The following is a 15,311-nucleotide window of genomic DNA, read 5'->3' as shown; positions in this document are numbered from 1 at the left end:
AATAAGACCGAACTAGATCCGATTACTAAATATTCTCTCTCATTTTAGCATGAAAGGTCATCCGCTTGAACCTATAATAATAAGGTAAGTTTTTAGATGTTCACGGCCAAAAGCATTTTTGTTGTTTGTTTTTGGGGTGTTATGCCGTGTTGCGCTAACTCCTTCTTTAGCCGACGTTTCGGACAGCGTCGCAGTGTCCATCATCAGGGCAGATCCGGTAGATCCGAAGATGTGTCAAGATGATCACATCTTTGGATCTACAAGTTTATAAGTTTATCTATCTATAAGTTTATTATCTTTTTTTAATGACAAATGGATATAATGATATCCTCACTGGGATATCCCGTGCTGAGAATTTCATTTACATATGATTACAATTTAGTAGTATGGATAGTATAAAGCAATTATAAATATATTGAATAGTGTTTTTTCTGAAATAATTATAAAAATATTACAAGGTGTTTTTTTGTTCAGTTCAATGGTTTCGGTTTCAGTCTGTATTTGGTGTCAGTATATTATCTACTTTTGATCTCTCTATGTTTTGTATCCAGCTTATTATTTGAGATTCAAATGTAGAACTATTGTTGTGAGTTTTGAATGAGAGTGGGATTCTGTTGTACAGTGATAATTTTCCCGGTACTTCTATGATTCGGATTTATTACCTCTCAAACGTGGAATCACAAATAGAAAAAAATGTGCTGATTTTATAAAACGAAAGCTAATCGAAGCTTTTTGAAGGGTTTAAATATTCACATTACACCATCGACCAAGTTATTTCATGTATTGATGGCATGCACAGTTTTTCTACTTTGTTTCTATGATTAACTATGGTTAACAGGACAAATATCTTATTGGTGCAGGATCAACTAATACATATAGTGTCTCATTTCAGTCCACAATAATAGGCGTGTATTCATATCTGCTGGAGTTGCACGGGAAGATGGTGGGCGCTGGGCGCGAGGTGGAGCGCCTGGAGCCCGCCCTGCAGTTGTTGGACCTAAACGGTGATAACGGCGGCTGGAGTTACCAACACTTTTCTCCCATACCCAATGGTACCTATTTTACTTATACTTAAATAAACGAAATTTTAATAGTTAACTCAATACGAGCACCACAGTTTAAACTGCAAAGTTTATTACTAAACCCTGCAATTATTTTCCTTTATTAGCCATGGATATGATTTAAGATTCTAATTTTTGGGGTATCAAGTATTGTTGCCCTTCCTCCTCCTTTAGCCAACGTTTCAGACAGCCCTGCAGTGTTGGTCATTCAGCAGTGTCCATCTTTCCCGATGATGGACAATGCGATGCTGTTTGAAATGTTGACAATAGCTATAGCCAACGTTTCAGACGGCCTTGCAGTGTTTGTCATTCAGCAGTGTCCATTTTCTCCGATGATGGACAATGCGAGACTCTGAAATAGAAATGATTTGACCCAAAAATTAATCATCAATATACAATCTTCGTAACCTCACTATCATTTCCAACGTAGTGTGGTGGTAATGCTTTACATCGGGTGTACAAAATAATACCCGACACCTTCTAAATTTAACGGAGAAAGGTTTTAATTTTGACAAAGTGAAGAAGAGCTTTCAAATTCCAAGATCAAAGTAAAATACATTTTTTTTACATTAACTCCACACATGAGGCCCTAAGTAAAATAATTTCCCTAAGGACTTATGCTATCTTTGGGGATGCTGTGTAGAGAGATTTTTAATGAAAGGAATGAGAGGAAGGAGAGAAAGATCCGGGAAGGAAAAAGGTATGAGGGGTGGGTTAAATCTGGGGCTTCAGGAGTGACGGAAGTTTGAATTCATCCCTCCCACTGTGGTGCAACGCAATGGGTCGAGAGAGTCCTGCTGAAGAGGTAAAAAGATTTCCCTCAACCAGTCTCTCCAAGTCCGACTCACCACACAGTAGGTGGGCAGTCGCATCCGCCGCCAAGACCTAGAAAGTCTTCACCCAAACCCTACAATAATTCTCTTCCCAACGAGGACTACGACTGTATCACCAACGCATCTGAGCCTGCTGCTGCTGCCTACTTTACCCACTAGGCTATGATATTAAACAAACATGAATATCCACGTTGGGTTCGCAGGTACATATTGAGTAACTCTCGAGATCTTTTCTTATCTTTATTTTATTTTTTATTGTACGGCTGGAGTTGTTTATTTTTGCAGGAGAGAGACATGAGCTACCAAAAAGAATATCAGAGCTGGCGGGGCAGCTAACAGGCGTGTGCCATGAAGTGTTGACGAGTCGAAACGCGATTATAGATTGCTTGAAGGTCATGGGAACTACTAACGAGATGGGAGAAACCAACTTGGCCAGTAAAATTCGCGAGTGGGGGGTGGAAAGCGAAGCGCTGTGCGTTCTGGTCGGAACCACCGCACGAAAAACTGATAGGGACGCTTTGAGCATTTCTAACAAAGTGTCTGAATTGGTCCACCAGGTAACAAAAACATAAAATGTAAAATAATGTTCACCATACTTTAGAAAACAGGCAACATAACCTGAAGGCTATAAATAGGAAAATAAGTTCTAATATGATCAACGATATGCTAATTTTAGGTGGCGGCTGCGAATTCGGAAAACATACGATTAATGGAAGATCAGCTTCAGTTAAAAACAGAGGTGGATCCGGAGCCCACCAACAAGCAGAAGCACACGGGTGGTATCTCCGACAAGTCTCACGCCTCGCACGTCAAACAGCCTGGCTCGCTTGCTAAACCGTCACACCAGTTGGTGAATTATGGACAAAGAAGGGTATTTAAAAAAAATGCTTGGTGGAGGAGTAGGATCCTCATTTTAAGAGACTTTAGAACCGTTCAAAAATATAAGTTCATAATAATAAGTTGCTTATATAGACTACGACCATTCCAGTAGGTACATTGTAGATAAGGCATGCTTGTTCATTAGACTTGAATGATGTTCCAGGTGGAAATAGCGGGCTACTATGGGAAGGAAGATGCTAAAAAGAAGCAGGAGCTGCGCACGAACCGCACGCGCATTCGAGACTTGGAACACGAACTGAAAGATTTAAAGGCCGGATATGCAGCGCAAACCAAAGTTCTGCAGTCGTTCGAGTCAGAGGTAGTCCTTATCTATTGTTCTTAAGCATGACCATATTTGAAAGACGTTTTAATAATACGACCTACCTACCTACATTTTGTATTACGCAGGCAAAGGAGCGGGAATGCCAACACGAGAGTCGCCTGCGCATACTGCGTGACCAAATACGCATCGCGGAGCAAAAGATGCAAGCAGTTATCGAAGAGAGAAATAAATTACAATTCAGGTTTTCAGGATAAATATATTTTTTTTACTAAATTAATAGTGCTTATCCTAATCATAAATTGTTAGAAATTAAACAACTGCAATACATTTTTAAGATATAGTACCTAAACTTTTATACTTATTTATGATTACAGCGCTAATGCACAAAAAGATGGAGAGAAATTAATATGTAGTCTGGAAGATAGAAACACAAAATTAGCGAACGCTCTAAAGGAATTAACAGAAGAAGAAAACATAATGAAAGATTTGGCAAACAAAAGTAGGTGCATCTTAAATTTATTCACTTCAATAATAAGGTAACATAATGAGCAGACAACTGAAATGGGAAATATCGTACACAAACTTACGCGTTTGAAAATTGAGTTTTTCTTAGTACAGTACAGTAGCTTTTCAAATGAAACACCGTTTACCCTAATTTTAATATTAATAGATAAAGCTGAAATGGAAAAGGAATGCAACAGACTAAAGGATAAGCTGATGTCTACAGAGGAAGAATTGAGAAATATTAAGGAGGAAAACAACAAATATATGCAAGAAAGGACTATTTTTTTAGTAAGATATAATATACAGAGTAATTTCACTCAAAAATAGCTTAACATTAATCACAGGGGTGAGCTGGCAGTCAATGTGCTCACTGCACAATCATGACACTGTTCTAATTTATTTCTTCAAAAACATTAGAAACATACTAGACTCCAAATCGATGAAAATTGTTTATTACTCTCTTTGTCAATCTATCATTGAGTATGGAATAATCGCATGGGGAGGTGCAACACTATCGGGTATAGATTCATTATCGAAAGCACAAAAATTAATTATGAAAGTTATTCTTAAAGTTCCCTTAATAACAAGTACTGCAGATATATTCTACAAATTCCGTGAATTAGATATTCGACAAATTTACATAAAAACTATCTTAACTCGTCTGTTTAAAAATAAAACAACATACATTTTATGAAAATACCCAAAATATTATAAACACGAGGCATAAAACAAACATAACATTTGGTCAAAGAAATTTTCAAATACATTGCGTCTAAAATATACAATAACCTACCTGAAAAAACAAGACAATCGAATAATATTAACAAATACAAAATCCTGATCAAACAATGGATCATCAAAAAAGGTCGTGCAATAATTAGTCACCTCACCCACATATAATCCTCTATCTCATTATTGTTACCACTACCTACCAACCTGAAAATTTTTGTCAAATATATTTGCTTTATTGAAAAATGTACTTTATTTTAATATTATAAAATATTTGTAAAGTAGTCTGTCTCGACACAGGATTTCCTAGTGAGACAGGTAAAGCTAAAAATATATATCCTAATGTCTAACCCAACAGGAATCAAAAGAGAAAAGTGACAGTGAATTAAAAATGAAGAAAATCTGTATAATCAAACTTAAACAGGAAATGGCTGAGCTAAAAGATGAATTATCGAACGTCAGGTATGAGTCCACCACATCATAACGCATTATTCCATTTGCAGTTCGTACTTTTACAAGCCTGGTAAGAAAGAATACCTTGTAATATAACGTTTTGACCGTTTAAAGCAGAGGTTCCCAACCTTATCTGGCTCACCGTCCACATTTCAAGTATATTTTTCTTCAACCCCTCCCACCAATTTTTAAAATTATTTTTATTTTAGTAAAATATTTTACATTTAATAGTACAATTCCGTAATGTTGGCCTCAATGGGTGGCTTACCCATGCGGAGGCCTCCAATTAAAAAAGTATCACAGCACAGACGGAAAGAAATAGCGCCACGGGCGATATTTTTTGAAAAAAAGTTAAAGTTACGTGTTCGCAAGGGGAAGGTCCCATAAATTTAACAAAATCACTTGGTCGTTAAAGTAAAAAAATACTGTTAATCCATCAATAATACCAAATCACAAATTGATGGATTTATATGCAAGATTCTTGCAATGATCTATTTACGACTTGATTTCATCGGGAAAATGTTTTTTTTTTATTCCTATCATCTTCATTTCAGCCCTTCACCGCCCCTTGGAACCTTTCATTGCCCTCGAGGCCACTACCGCTACCGAATCTCACTAACGCCCCCCCCCCATGGGGGCGGTACCACCCTCTTTGGGAATCACTGCTTTAAAAAAATTCCATCGTAAAATAATTAAAGTCAACCAGTAAAAAAAACTGCGTAAAGTTTAAAACATAAATTCATTAGATTTTTTTTTAAATTTCAGCGAAGAGAGAGACACATATTTGCATAGCGAACAGAGGATGAATGAAAATGGAGACACGAGGGAGCAAGAACAGCAGCTACATGAGGTATCTACACCTACATAGACCTACATATACAAAGACCTTACAACAAGTACTCCGAGGAATTATTGACATCATATAAAGTGATAGCAATCAGACTGAATGCGATATGTATCTTTTCAGGCTAATACATTTATCGCAGCGAAAGTTGAAGAAGTGCGGAAACTGCACGCCCTCGTGGCGAGTAAACACAGGGATAACGAGATTCTTGCAGAACAGATCAAGACGATGGAAGAACACCTCAATAAATCTCAGAGGCGTAGAGTCCTGTATGAAAAGAGGATAATGACGTTGGAATCAGAACTTCAGTCCTTGAAAAGCGCACCAAAAAGGTAGATATTATTAAATTCCCCATAAAAAATCAATATAATTGAGATATCATTTGCTTATTTCCTATTTCACATAGCGTTTGCTCAATTTGGCGTTAGTGTCGTCACCGAAATAACAAAATAATTTATTGAATTGTGCTTTCGTCTGGGTTCCAGGATGTTTGGAATTTTCTAAAGACGATGACGGCGCCCGGCAGGTCTCACAATCAAAATATACATCACACATTGACCAAGGACGGGTTCATTTTCAAGTTCTGTGGAGGTTCTATTCAAGGTCTATCACTATTTCAGTTTTGTGAATCAACTGACCAATAACGATATAATAACAAAACTTGAAAATCAACATTGAAATTTGATGAATTGTTCAAATTCTATGAAACAATCCGTCCTTAATATTCGAAAAAATACGCTGGTTCTAATAAAACACAATAATTTTGAAAAAAAATTATGCGAATATATTATTTAATATACTCAAATGTTACAATATAGTTCTATCAATATTATATTATATACATGAATATTGTGCCTTTTTATTGGTGGGTCATTCCAAAATAAATATGCAATTTTTTCATTTTTTTTGTTTAGGATTTTATTTGAGCAATTCTCGGTGAATGGTGTAAACCCAATCAGCCGTATATATATATATTATATAAGATATTATAAAGAAAAGGTACAAATTAGTATTATGTTACATTGCGTTCTTAAAAACTAATTTAATTACCCAGTTAGTACAGAAATATTCTCGGGTTTAACTGGACAGCTGGTCTTACTTAAATATTTTTTAAATAAATAGATATTATTTACTTGTACCATATTAATTGATATATTATATTGTACGATGTATATATAACAATTACAGTGAGTTATGATAATATTAGCTACCTAAAAAGAAGAAATGTTGGAGTCAAATTTATCCATTATATTCAAAATCACATAATATTTTTATTGTCAATAAATCAAATCGAAAGCAATGGCAAGAAAAATCTATAGCTAAATTGATATCAGCAGCGGTACAGAACTGAAGAAATTCAGTCCGATATTTCAGAAGTTTTTTTTAGAAAGAGATATGGCCTATTCACACCAACCAGTGTGGCCGGTAGGATAACTGTATACAATGAACAGTTACTAAATATTAAATTAGTTTCATTAATCAAAGTGCAAAGTTGTGTAACAAATAATCGGGAATATAGATGCTAATAAGCTGACGCTGACAGCCAATATAATATGCCAACCTAAATTATCCTAACTCAACACAGTTTATTATAAGTACAGTAGGAGTGGAGAGAATGGATTTTGCATGATGGAAGACGTGATGCTAATACGTAAATAATACACTGGTTATTGAAGGGGTTTTGTTACATTGCTTATAATGAATTATTACACTAGAGAATGAATAAAACGACACTAAAGAAGACAGCCTACCTCTCCGCCGTTAAAATACGAGAATTTCATTTCATTCTCTGCGGGAAAATCTGCACTTGAATTTAAACGAAATATGCCCATAAAAATTCAAGACCCTGCTATAATTTAACGTCGCCATTCTTCCCGAAACAACGGTTACTATTGGGATTTCGTCCGAAGTGGTTCCGCAGGGTTCAAGCTATATAGTTATGGAATTACGATGTGTATAAAAACAAACCGGCGGTATAAATATGCCATAAAAAGAATATTATAGAAGCGAAAAAAAAATTGAGATCATACCGAGGCACATATGTGGGAAAAATCGCATCACAAAGGTGTCAGATTTTGTCGTAAATTATTTATTTTTTCACATTTACGACAGCGCTCGAGCCTTCGGCGTTCTAAAGAAAGTAAGGCATAAAGCAAATTCCATTTCCTTGTCATCCGGAATAAGGCTCACTTAAAGGTTCCGGGTAGTTTTCCGAGTTAGGTACATAATTCCACCCTCGTATGTTCTCTATTTGGGATTGGTTTGTATCTGCAGCTTCGCGTTATGCCGTTCGTTACGCTTCTTCAACCAAGCCGTTAGACCAGGAGATGAACAATAAAGCAGGGAATGTTATTAACTAAACGACACTGTTTCACATAAAAGTAGCTTCAAAAGGAGTATACGAATTGTACGTTGAATACGTTTTAAAAGGTGACGTTTCTATAATCTCATAATCTGGCTCAATAAAAACAAATAGATACAAAACGCTGAATGTATTTTTTCCTGTTTTTTTATTGAAGTTGTTGTAAATTTATTATTTGTAAGGTTTGATTCATGTTGTAAATTCGGGTTTTTTTGTTGTTCCTTAAATGGTGCCTTATTGTCTTAGAAATAAGGAACAAAAATTATGGTGCCAACTCAAATCCTCCAAGAGCTGGTAAAACATCTTAATTTAAGATGTTTTTTTGCGTTTAATTTTAGTGTAGCTAGTGCAGATAACTGGCCAAAAATATAAATTCTTTTAATATATGTAATTCTTTTAATATATGTAATTCTTTTAATATATGTAATTCTTTTAATATATGCAATTCGTTTGAAATTTCAACTAAAGAAGCATTTAAACTAAACTGTCTCGAGAAGTACGTACAGATTTTAGATTTCGTTGGTAATTATTTTTAACGAAATTGTGTACTGAAAAATACAAGATATAAAATGAAGAGTAAAATAAATATTTAAAGATTTAATTTAAATGAATGTATTTAATAAAACAAGTGTTTCTAAGACCACCATAATTAATTTTAATTGAGTGCTGTCTACACCAAAGGAATACTTTTGATTAGTTAATCAACCATCAATCAAACCAACAAAATATTTCAAGCGAGGAAACTGCGAGTATTAGCTAGCAATGTGGATTTTGGGTGGGCGGTAGGTACTGGGTAGCTTTAACAAGGAAATTAGATTTCCGAATATGGAATTTCCTTATAATAATACAGTGGACCTAAATGGGTGCGGTAATAAGTGGGGGTGTGACACGAATCCGGAGATAATCACATCACAGACCCCGGGGAGAATAGTACAGTTAGCAAACTGCCAATCATCCCTCGCGTAACAAACAGCTGACACAACTTGACTATTTTAATAGGACATAATCATTAAATCAGGCCAATCTGCGACACCTACATCAAACTACGGAGGCACAGCGTGTTAAGGATTAACTAGAGAGTATATTCATACAGGCCAATATACGACACCTACGTCAAACTACGGAGGCAAATCGTGTACATACATATACAGGAATACACTTCAGTCAGGTATAGGGATAGTTAAATTAATATCTATAAAAGTGATCTTCATAGTAATCTCAATCAAGCGGACCGTAATGACAGAAAAAAACAAGAAAATAATAAATAATCATTGCTTTGATGTAAACACTTATGACGGGTTGTTTAAATTCAACAAATTTTAAAGATAATATTCAAGTTCTGCGAATGTCCTATTCATGTTCTCCTGCTATCCAAGTACTTTTCTACTCAAGTAAATTTGGAAGTTATCATTCAAGTTCCGGGTAAGTCCTATTCAAGATATGTTACTATCCGAGTATTGTGAAACAACCGTCCCACGATGAAATGATAAATGATTTCACAGAACTTGAATTTAAACTTTTGAAATTTGATGAATAGTTCAAATTCTGTGAAACATCCTAATCAGAAAAAAAGTATATTTCTACCAAATTTTGCAATTTACTTTTAACCTTTTAGATAAGCATAATATATCATTTATACATGGCAAAGGAATACTGACGGCACACAATAAATACTGAGAATGGTAAGATAAAAATAAAGTGATGATAATAAAATAAAGCTGTTGATTCTGTGAATTTCTAATAATCGTTCTTCACAAGGGCCATTACGAAAATAGAAAAACGGATTCCGAGAGCAAACAAATGAGATCTTGCACGAAAGTCGGAAGGATTAAACTTCAGCGACTTGAAGAATACCACAAAAGCATCGCGATAATAATTATACTAGAGTTTGAAGCACCCCGGTTAACAATACCACGTATTCCGCAATGGAGTTCAAAGCTTTTCGGGAAGGATCTTTTTGCCGACGATCTCATTTCAGCGATAAACTCGAACAACTGAATTAACACCCGCTCACTCCCATTCAATTGTTAGGAACGCGATGGATTTAATAGGGTTGTGCTAAACGAGCGCGGAAGGAGCAGAGTAGAAGAGCAATGCATTGACCGATGGCGGCGGAATCACTAAATGCCAAAGATTTATGTTTATCAACATAATATATGTATATAGTGAACTATCAACGTGAATGGAAAAGGCTGCAGGTCACTTATGGAGTCGTATTTCTGTCGAGCATACATTGTCGTATTCGCTCGGCGTACCCCTGGAAAAGCACTTCAAAGCTTTTGTCGCCTCGGTAAGTAGACACTAAGCCGATATTTCACTCATTTGATCTTTTGTCGAAGTTCATGGACTAAAAAAGTTTTCACCGCACTTCCGATCAATGATCGCGCGGTTGAAATGACAAACCGACAAACTTTTAAACTCTCGGCGCGGCGTCAAAAGGCTAGATCCCCATTTTGAGAAATTATCAATAATGAGCCGACAAAACAAACGAAATAAATACTCTGTAAACGTCAGGACCCACGCTCGTTTATGCTCGAAGGTTTTACGCTCATTCGAACATGTCTCAACGTGTGTATCGTCTCGCTCGATGCTTTTTTGTTTGATGCGAAAAAGATTCTTGCTCGATGTTCCACAGAAATTTACGATTTGACTGAGCGTCTTAGTGGTATATCTATTGGTACGTATACATTTGCGAACCGAAACGCGAACCGAGCCTCGAAGTACGGGAAAGGAACGAAGCAACTGCAAGCGGCGTTTGGCGCCATTTGCGGTTACTTCATTCCTTTCCCATCAGTTGAGGTTCAGTTGGGCAGTTCGCGTATGTATACGTAGCATACAGAGGCGGCTCGTGACAGAATTTTCCAGCAGTGCATTTCACAAATTATGGTAACATGTAAAATAGGAAAATAAAGTGATTTAAAGGGAACTAGATACCCAGTACAAATAATTCATTTGTAGAGAAAATCCATTCGTCGCTCTTTCATTTGAGAAAATTCTTCAATTACAAGATTATTAAAGTCTGGTATAGACGAGATCAAACTTTTTTCGATGCTCATCATTGATAAAGCATCGAGACGATCTTGGGACATAGTATTCCTCAAAAATTTTTTACACGTTTCAACGTAGAAAAACACCTTTCGCACTCGACAGTTGTCATCGGAATAGTACAAATTATTTTTAACAGTTTCACTATTTCACTAAAACACTCCACCAAGTTACACTAAAATAATTGTAAAATTGATATTGCTCCGTCAGCATTCGCAAAATCATCTCTAGTTTGTTGGGATTAAATGAACTTCGGTTACTTTTGATAAAATCAATGTTAACCGCAATGTTTTCATTAGCACTCATTTTTAAAAAGCTTTTTGCAGAGCGAAACTCGTAAAAACCGTTAAAACGTCGCGTCAATCGCCAATAATGAATACTGTCAAGTTTGCAAATATGTAGATCGCGCCGGTAACGCTAGAATATTATAACATTGATAATTAGTTCGAAATCTGTCAATCCTAACTAATGCATTCCAAATGTTTTACGCATGTTTAAGGTTTTTGATATATATCAGGATGTTTCGGCGCATGCGCCGATAATGCACCGACCAGCTTCTATCTCCACTGCTCTAACACATCAACAGCCGTTATGGGTCTCTACCTGTCTCGCTCATTTCACGGTTCCGACCTCTAGAGACAGTGCCTATAGAAGGTACATGGCATGTCTCGGGCAAAGCCGAAAATGCACGGGTTGATATATTACACTGTTTTTCGCATGCGCGGGAGTCTAGTACAAACTTTGATTGGTAAGAATATTATAATGATCTGGCGTGAATTCTTCGTGAGTGGATATACGAATTTACATTTCTAACGTATATCGATGTTTGGCAGTGCAGTGCACAAATGCACTAAGGCAGGGACCGCCTCTGGTAGCATAAGGTGTCTTGTGTCGAGCTGATATAGCGCGTGGACGCAACGACAAGCATGGCTCCAAGTCAACATTTTCGATCCAGCCAAACCGTCGAGCATGAATATACGTGTGTACATAGCATTACATTTCAAGTTCGCCTCTATTAACTGAGGCAAAAAACATGTTTAAATAATAAAATAGCTGGTTTGTTTAAAATCAACAGAATGAATGTATTCACGTAACTTCAAAGGGAGAGAACGTAAAATGTCATGTAAATACGGCCCGTGATATGGGTTTTACGAAATGCGAGAAACTGTCAAAATGTCAAATAAAAACACAGAAATCAAAGGGGCAACGGAAGAGAAGTTAAGAGGCTGTCACATTTTACCATTTATCTGCGCAAAAATAAAACAAAATGACAGAAGAAAACAGGTGAAGGAAATTTGATGTAGCGTAAAAGAAAATATCGTATAAGTGAACGTAAATATTATGGTTGTCTGAAAATGGGTAGGAAATATGGCGTCTCAGTCGCGAAGTGGTGGGAAGGTGGTGGGAAGGTGGTGGGGGTGGGGGCGGGGTGGGCACGTGACAGAACTCTAATCAGATCAGAAGATGGTACAGCCTACGGAGAAATATACATTCCCACATCCTTATAAACAATATGTGAAACAACACACAACCACCACATCTACGGGACATTAGCTCCTTGTATTTATAACAACATTAATCCGTTTTGGTCACAGATGTCGGTCGAATCCCGGAAACACCTCCAAATTACGGTTACCAAAGGTTAATTTATTATTTATGTACACACATAACGCTTGTACGAAAATATTAATCACAACCAAAGGGGTGACGAGCAATCAGATAGAACAGGTCGTAAACAAGATAGGATAGTTAACAGAATTTATTTCTTTCGAGATTCCCTTACGGCCGAGTGGTTTATAGAGGCAGTCAAATACGAGTACACACGAGATATAAAACATGCAGGAAAAACGTTAAATGCGAGATTGAATGAATATTGAAGTATGATGACAAGCTCCTCGTTAACTAATGCAGCTGATTGAGTTTGGAAATTTCACTTTAATAATGTTACCTGCAAGCGAAGTGAGAATACCTTACTAAGCAATTTCTGTGTTCAGTGAAATGTGCGAAATTGATGGCCGTTTATGTTCGAAATGGTTGTAACGTTGTAACAGATCCCAAGACTACAATTAATCATATATTTTCTATCAACCCACCGTAGATAGTTAATCCTGTTTCGATATCAGTTATTTTTATTCGGAATGGATAACTCAATAAAATTGACATAAACACACACCATTGAATTTAAACGAGTCCGTTGGCATAGATTGATAAAATCGATTGGAGTCTATTAAAAAAACTCCTTTGTTTTCTCGAAGTTTCATGAAATAGAGATGGTTAGTTTTTTTTTCAATACCCTGGTGTATGGGTGGTGATTGCTGGGTTTGCAATTATTAGAAGTTCGATTCTCACCAACGTATAAAAAGGTAAATCCACTTGGCTGTTGTGAAGTTTTTTTGGGATGATTGTGTCGATTGGATTGATTGATTCGGCATAATTGATTTGGTAATCAATGTGAAAAAATATGAGATTCTTGCGAAATATACAGTAATTTAGCAATATTTATAGTACTAAAATGTGTGTTACCTCCAATAGTCACGATGATGAGAGGAAAGGGAATATTTATTTATTTTCCTACTATAGCTATTGGGTAAGAGTGGCAGTTTGCCCCACCAAACTACATATTGAAAGATGGGTATTGGCATTTGGCATTGGTATTGGTATTGGCGTTTGGTATTGGTATTTGTATTGGCATTTGGTATTGGTATAGGTATTTGTATCGACGTTTCGTATTGGTACTGGTGTTGGTATTGGCATTTGGCTAGCACTAGTAGGAATGGGAGAGGGCACCCGCAATGAGACAATCCGAAGAACTTATAAACGGACGGCACCTAGACAATCCTGGTAATTACTCAAAACGGACAATCTCCCTGTTTCGTGTGTAGGTGCAGGAAATGTGAAGAGGAAGAAGGGACTCCAATTACCTATGGTGCGAATGTCCCTGCTTGATGGGAACAAGTTCAGCTACATAGGAAGCTACCAGCTAAATACAATGACAACCCTGGTGAACTTGAAGACCAGACTATTGTTAAAGGAATGAGGTAAAATGGGAGATAGAACAATGGGCCCGTGGCCTGAGTACTCACGGGAACTATGTAAACCATCTTCGTTTTATTGAAAACTAGCGCAGACCCGTTGAAAATCACAGGGTAGTTATAGTCGAAATTGCGAATTATATCTCGTCGAAACGTGTTACACTATTACCTATAACATATTTTCGGATTCGGTATTTTCCGGTCATTAGAAGTTAGAGGGCTGGAGGTCAAATTCAACTAATTGGACGTAAAAAAGTGGAACCATTTTTTTCGCTTCGAGTCTCATCCAATGGGGATAGTCTGAATTCTCAACAAATCAGTTCCAATTTTGAAAACATCAATTTAAATAATTTTCTGTTAAAAATATTATATAATGGCTACAAACAAATACATTTAAGATTTTGAAAATAAATGAGGAAATCCATAATTGGTTTTATTTTACTATATAATACTTATGTACAAACTGATGAAATGTAAACTGTCGATTTCAATAAAATGAATAAACAAAAAAAAAACTTATTGAAAGAAAAAGCTCTAGAGTTCGTTGAAATGGAGTTACAGACAGAGGCACAATCGAAATTAGTATTTTGAATAATAACATACGTAACATAGGAGTTGTACTCGTATATCAAATAACGTACCTCTTGCGTGGCCATGAGAGGGTCCGCGGAGTCCTCTGTGCAGAGCCTGCCGGTCCTGTAGAGCAGGGCCAGGCCGACTATGAGGAAGAGCGCAGCGGCTGCCGCCAGCCGGCGCCCGGGTGCTCCACGCATCCTGCACACCCGCCGCATCAACGCGTGCGCGAGGCGCGCACGCCTTCGCCACCACCCTTCCCCACCCTGAGAACAATAACAAACAATAAATAAATATTAACAATTCGTAAACAAGTCGTCAGGAAGGATCAGATCTTTTTTGTCATGATTACAAATCAAACAGATATTTATAAGATAATTGCATTGTAAAATCAATATAATACGGTAAACCAATTACTTCCTATTAAGGCGAAGCTTAATGCCAAATCACTATTTAGATTCATCTTTATAACGAATTGGTGTACATTATTAAAACAAAAAATATGCTTTAATTAAATTGAAGGTTTTCCTATCCTTCGCTTGAGTAGAATACAAATAAAATAGTAAATTACTCAATAAAAGATATAAATGCAAACTACTAAAGAAAATATTTTTTCAATAGAAATGTATGAACGGCGAACGCGTAAAGAAAAACACTTTAAAAAATACAATTTTCTAGTTAAAATTATCTTTGAAAGTTTCACTTGATTAACT

The 15,311-nt window shown here is 36.4% G+C and overlaps 1 protein-coding gene across 3 annotated transcripts in view; it reads right to left on the bottom strand.

Annotated features, from left to right (window-relative positions):
* Nucleotides 1-15,311, bottom strand: part of LOC149421895 (protein-tyrosine sulfotransferase-like) — a 399,323-nt gene that overhangs the window by 29,572 nt on the left and 354,440 nt on the right. For all 3 annotated transcript variants that reach the window (XM_089634138.1, XM_089634137.1, XM_089634139.1), the window contains one exon: nucleotides 14,667-14,864. In XM_089634138.1, the coding sequence (XP_089490264.1) occupies nucleotides 14,667-14,816 (150 nt within the window). In that variant the 5' untranslated portion in view covers nucleotides 14,817-14,864. The remainder of the gene's footprint in view (nucleotides 1-14,666; nucleotides 14,865-15,311) is intronic.

Source organism: Hesperophylax consimilis, chromosome 8, assembly GCF_061612785.1.
Source record: "Hesperophylax consimilis isolate HC1 chromosome 8, BYU_Hcon_1.0, whole genome shotgun sequence".
Lineage (NCBI taxonomy): Eukaryota > Metazoa > Arthropoda > Insecta > Trichoptera > Limnephilidae > Hesperophylax > Hesperophylax consimilis.
This window is presented reverse-complemented; position numbering and strand designations above follow the sequence as displayed.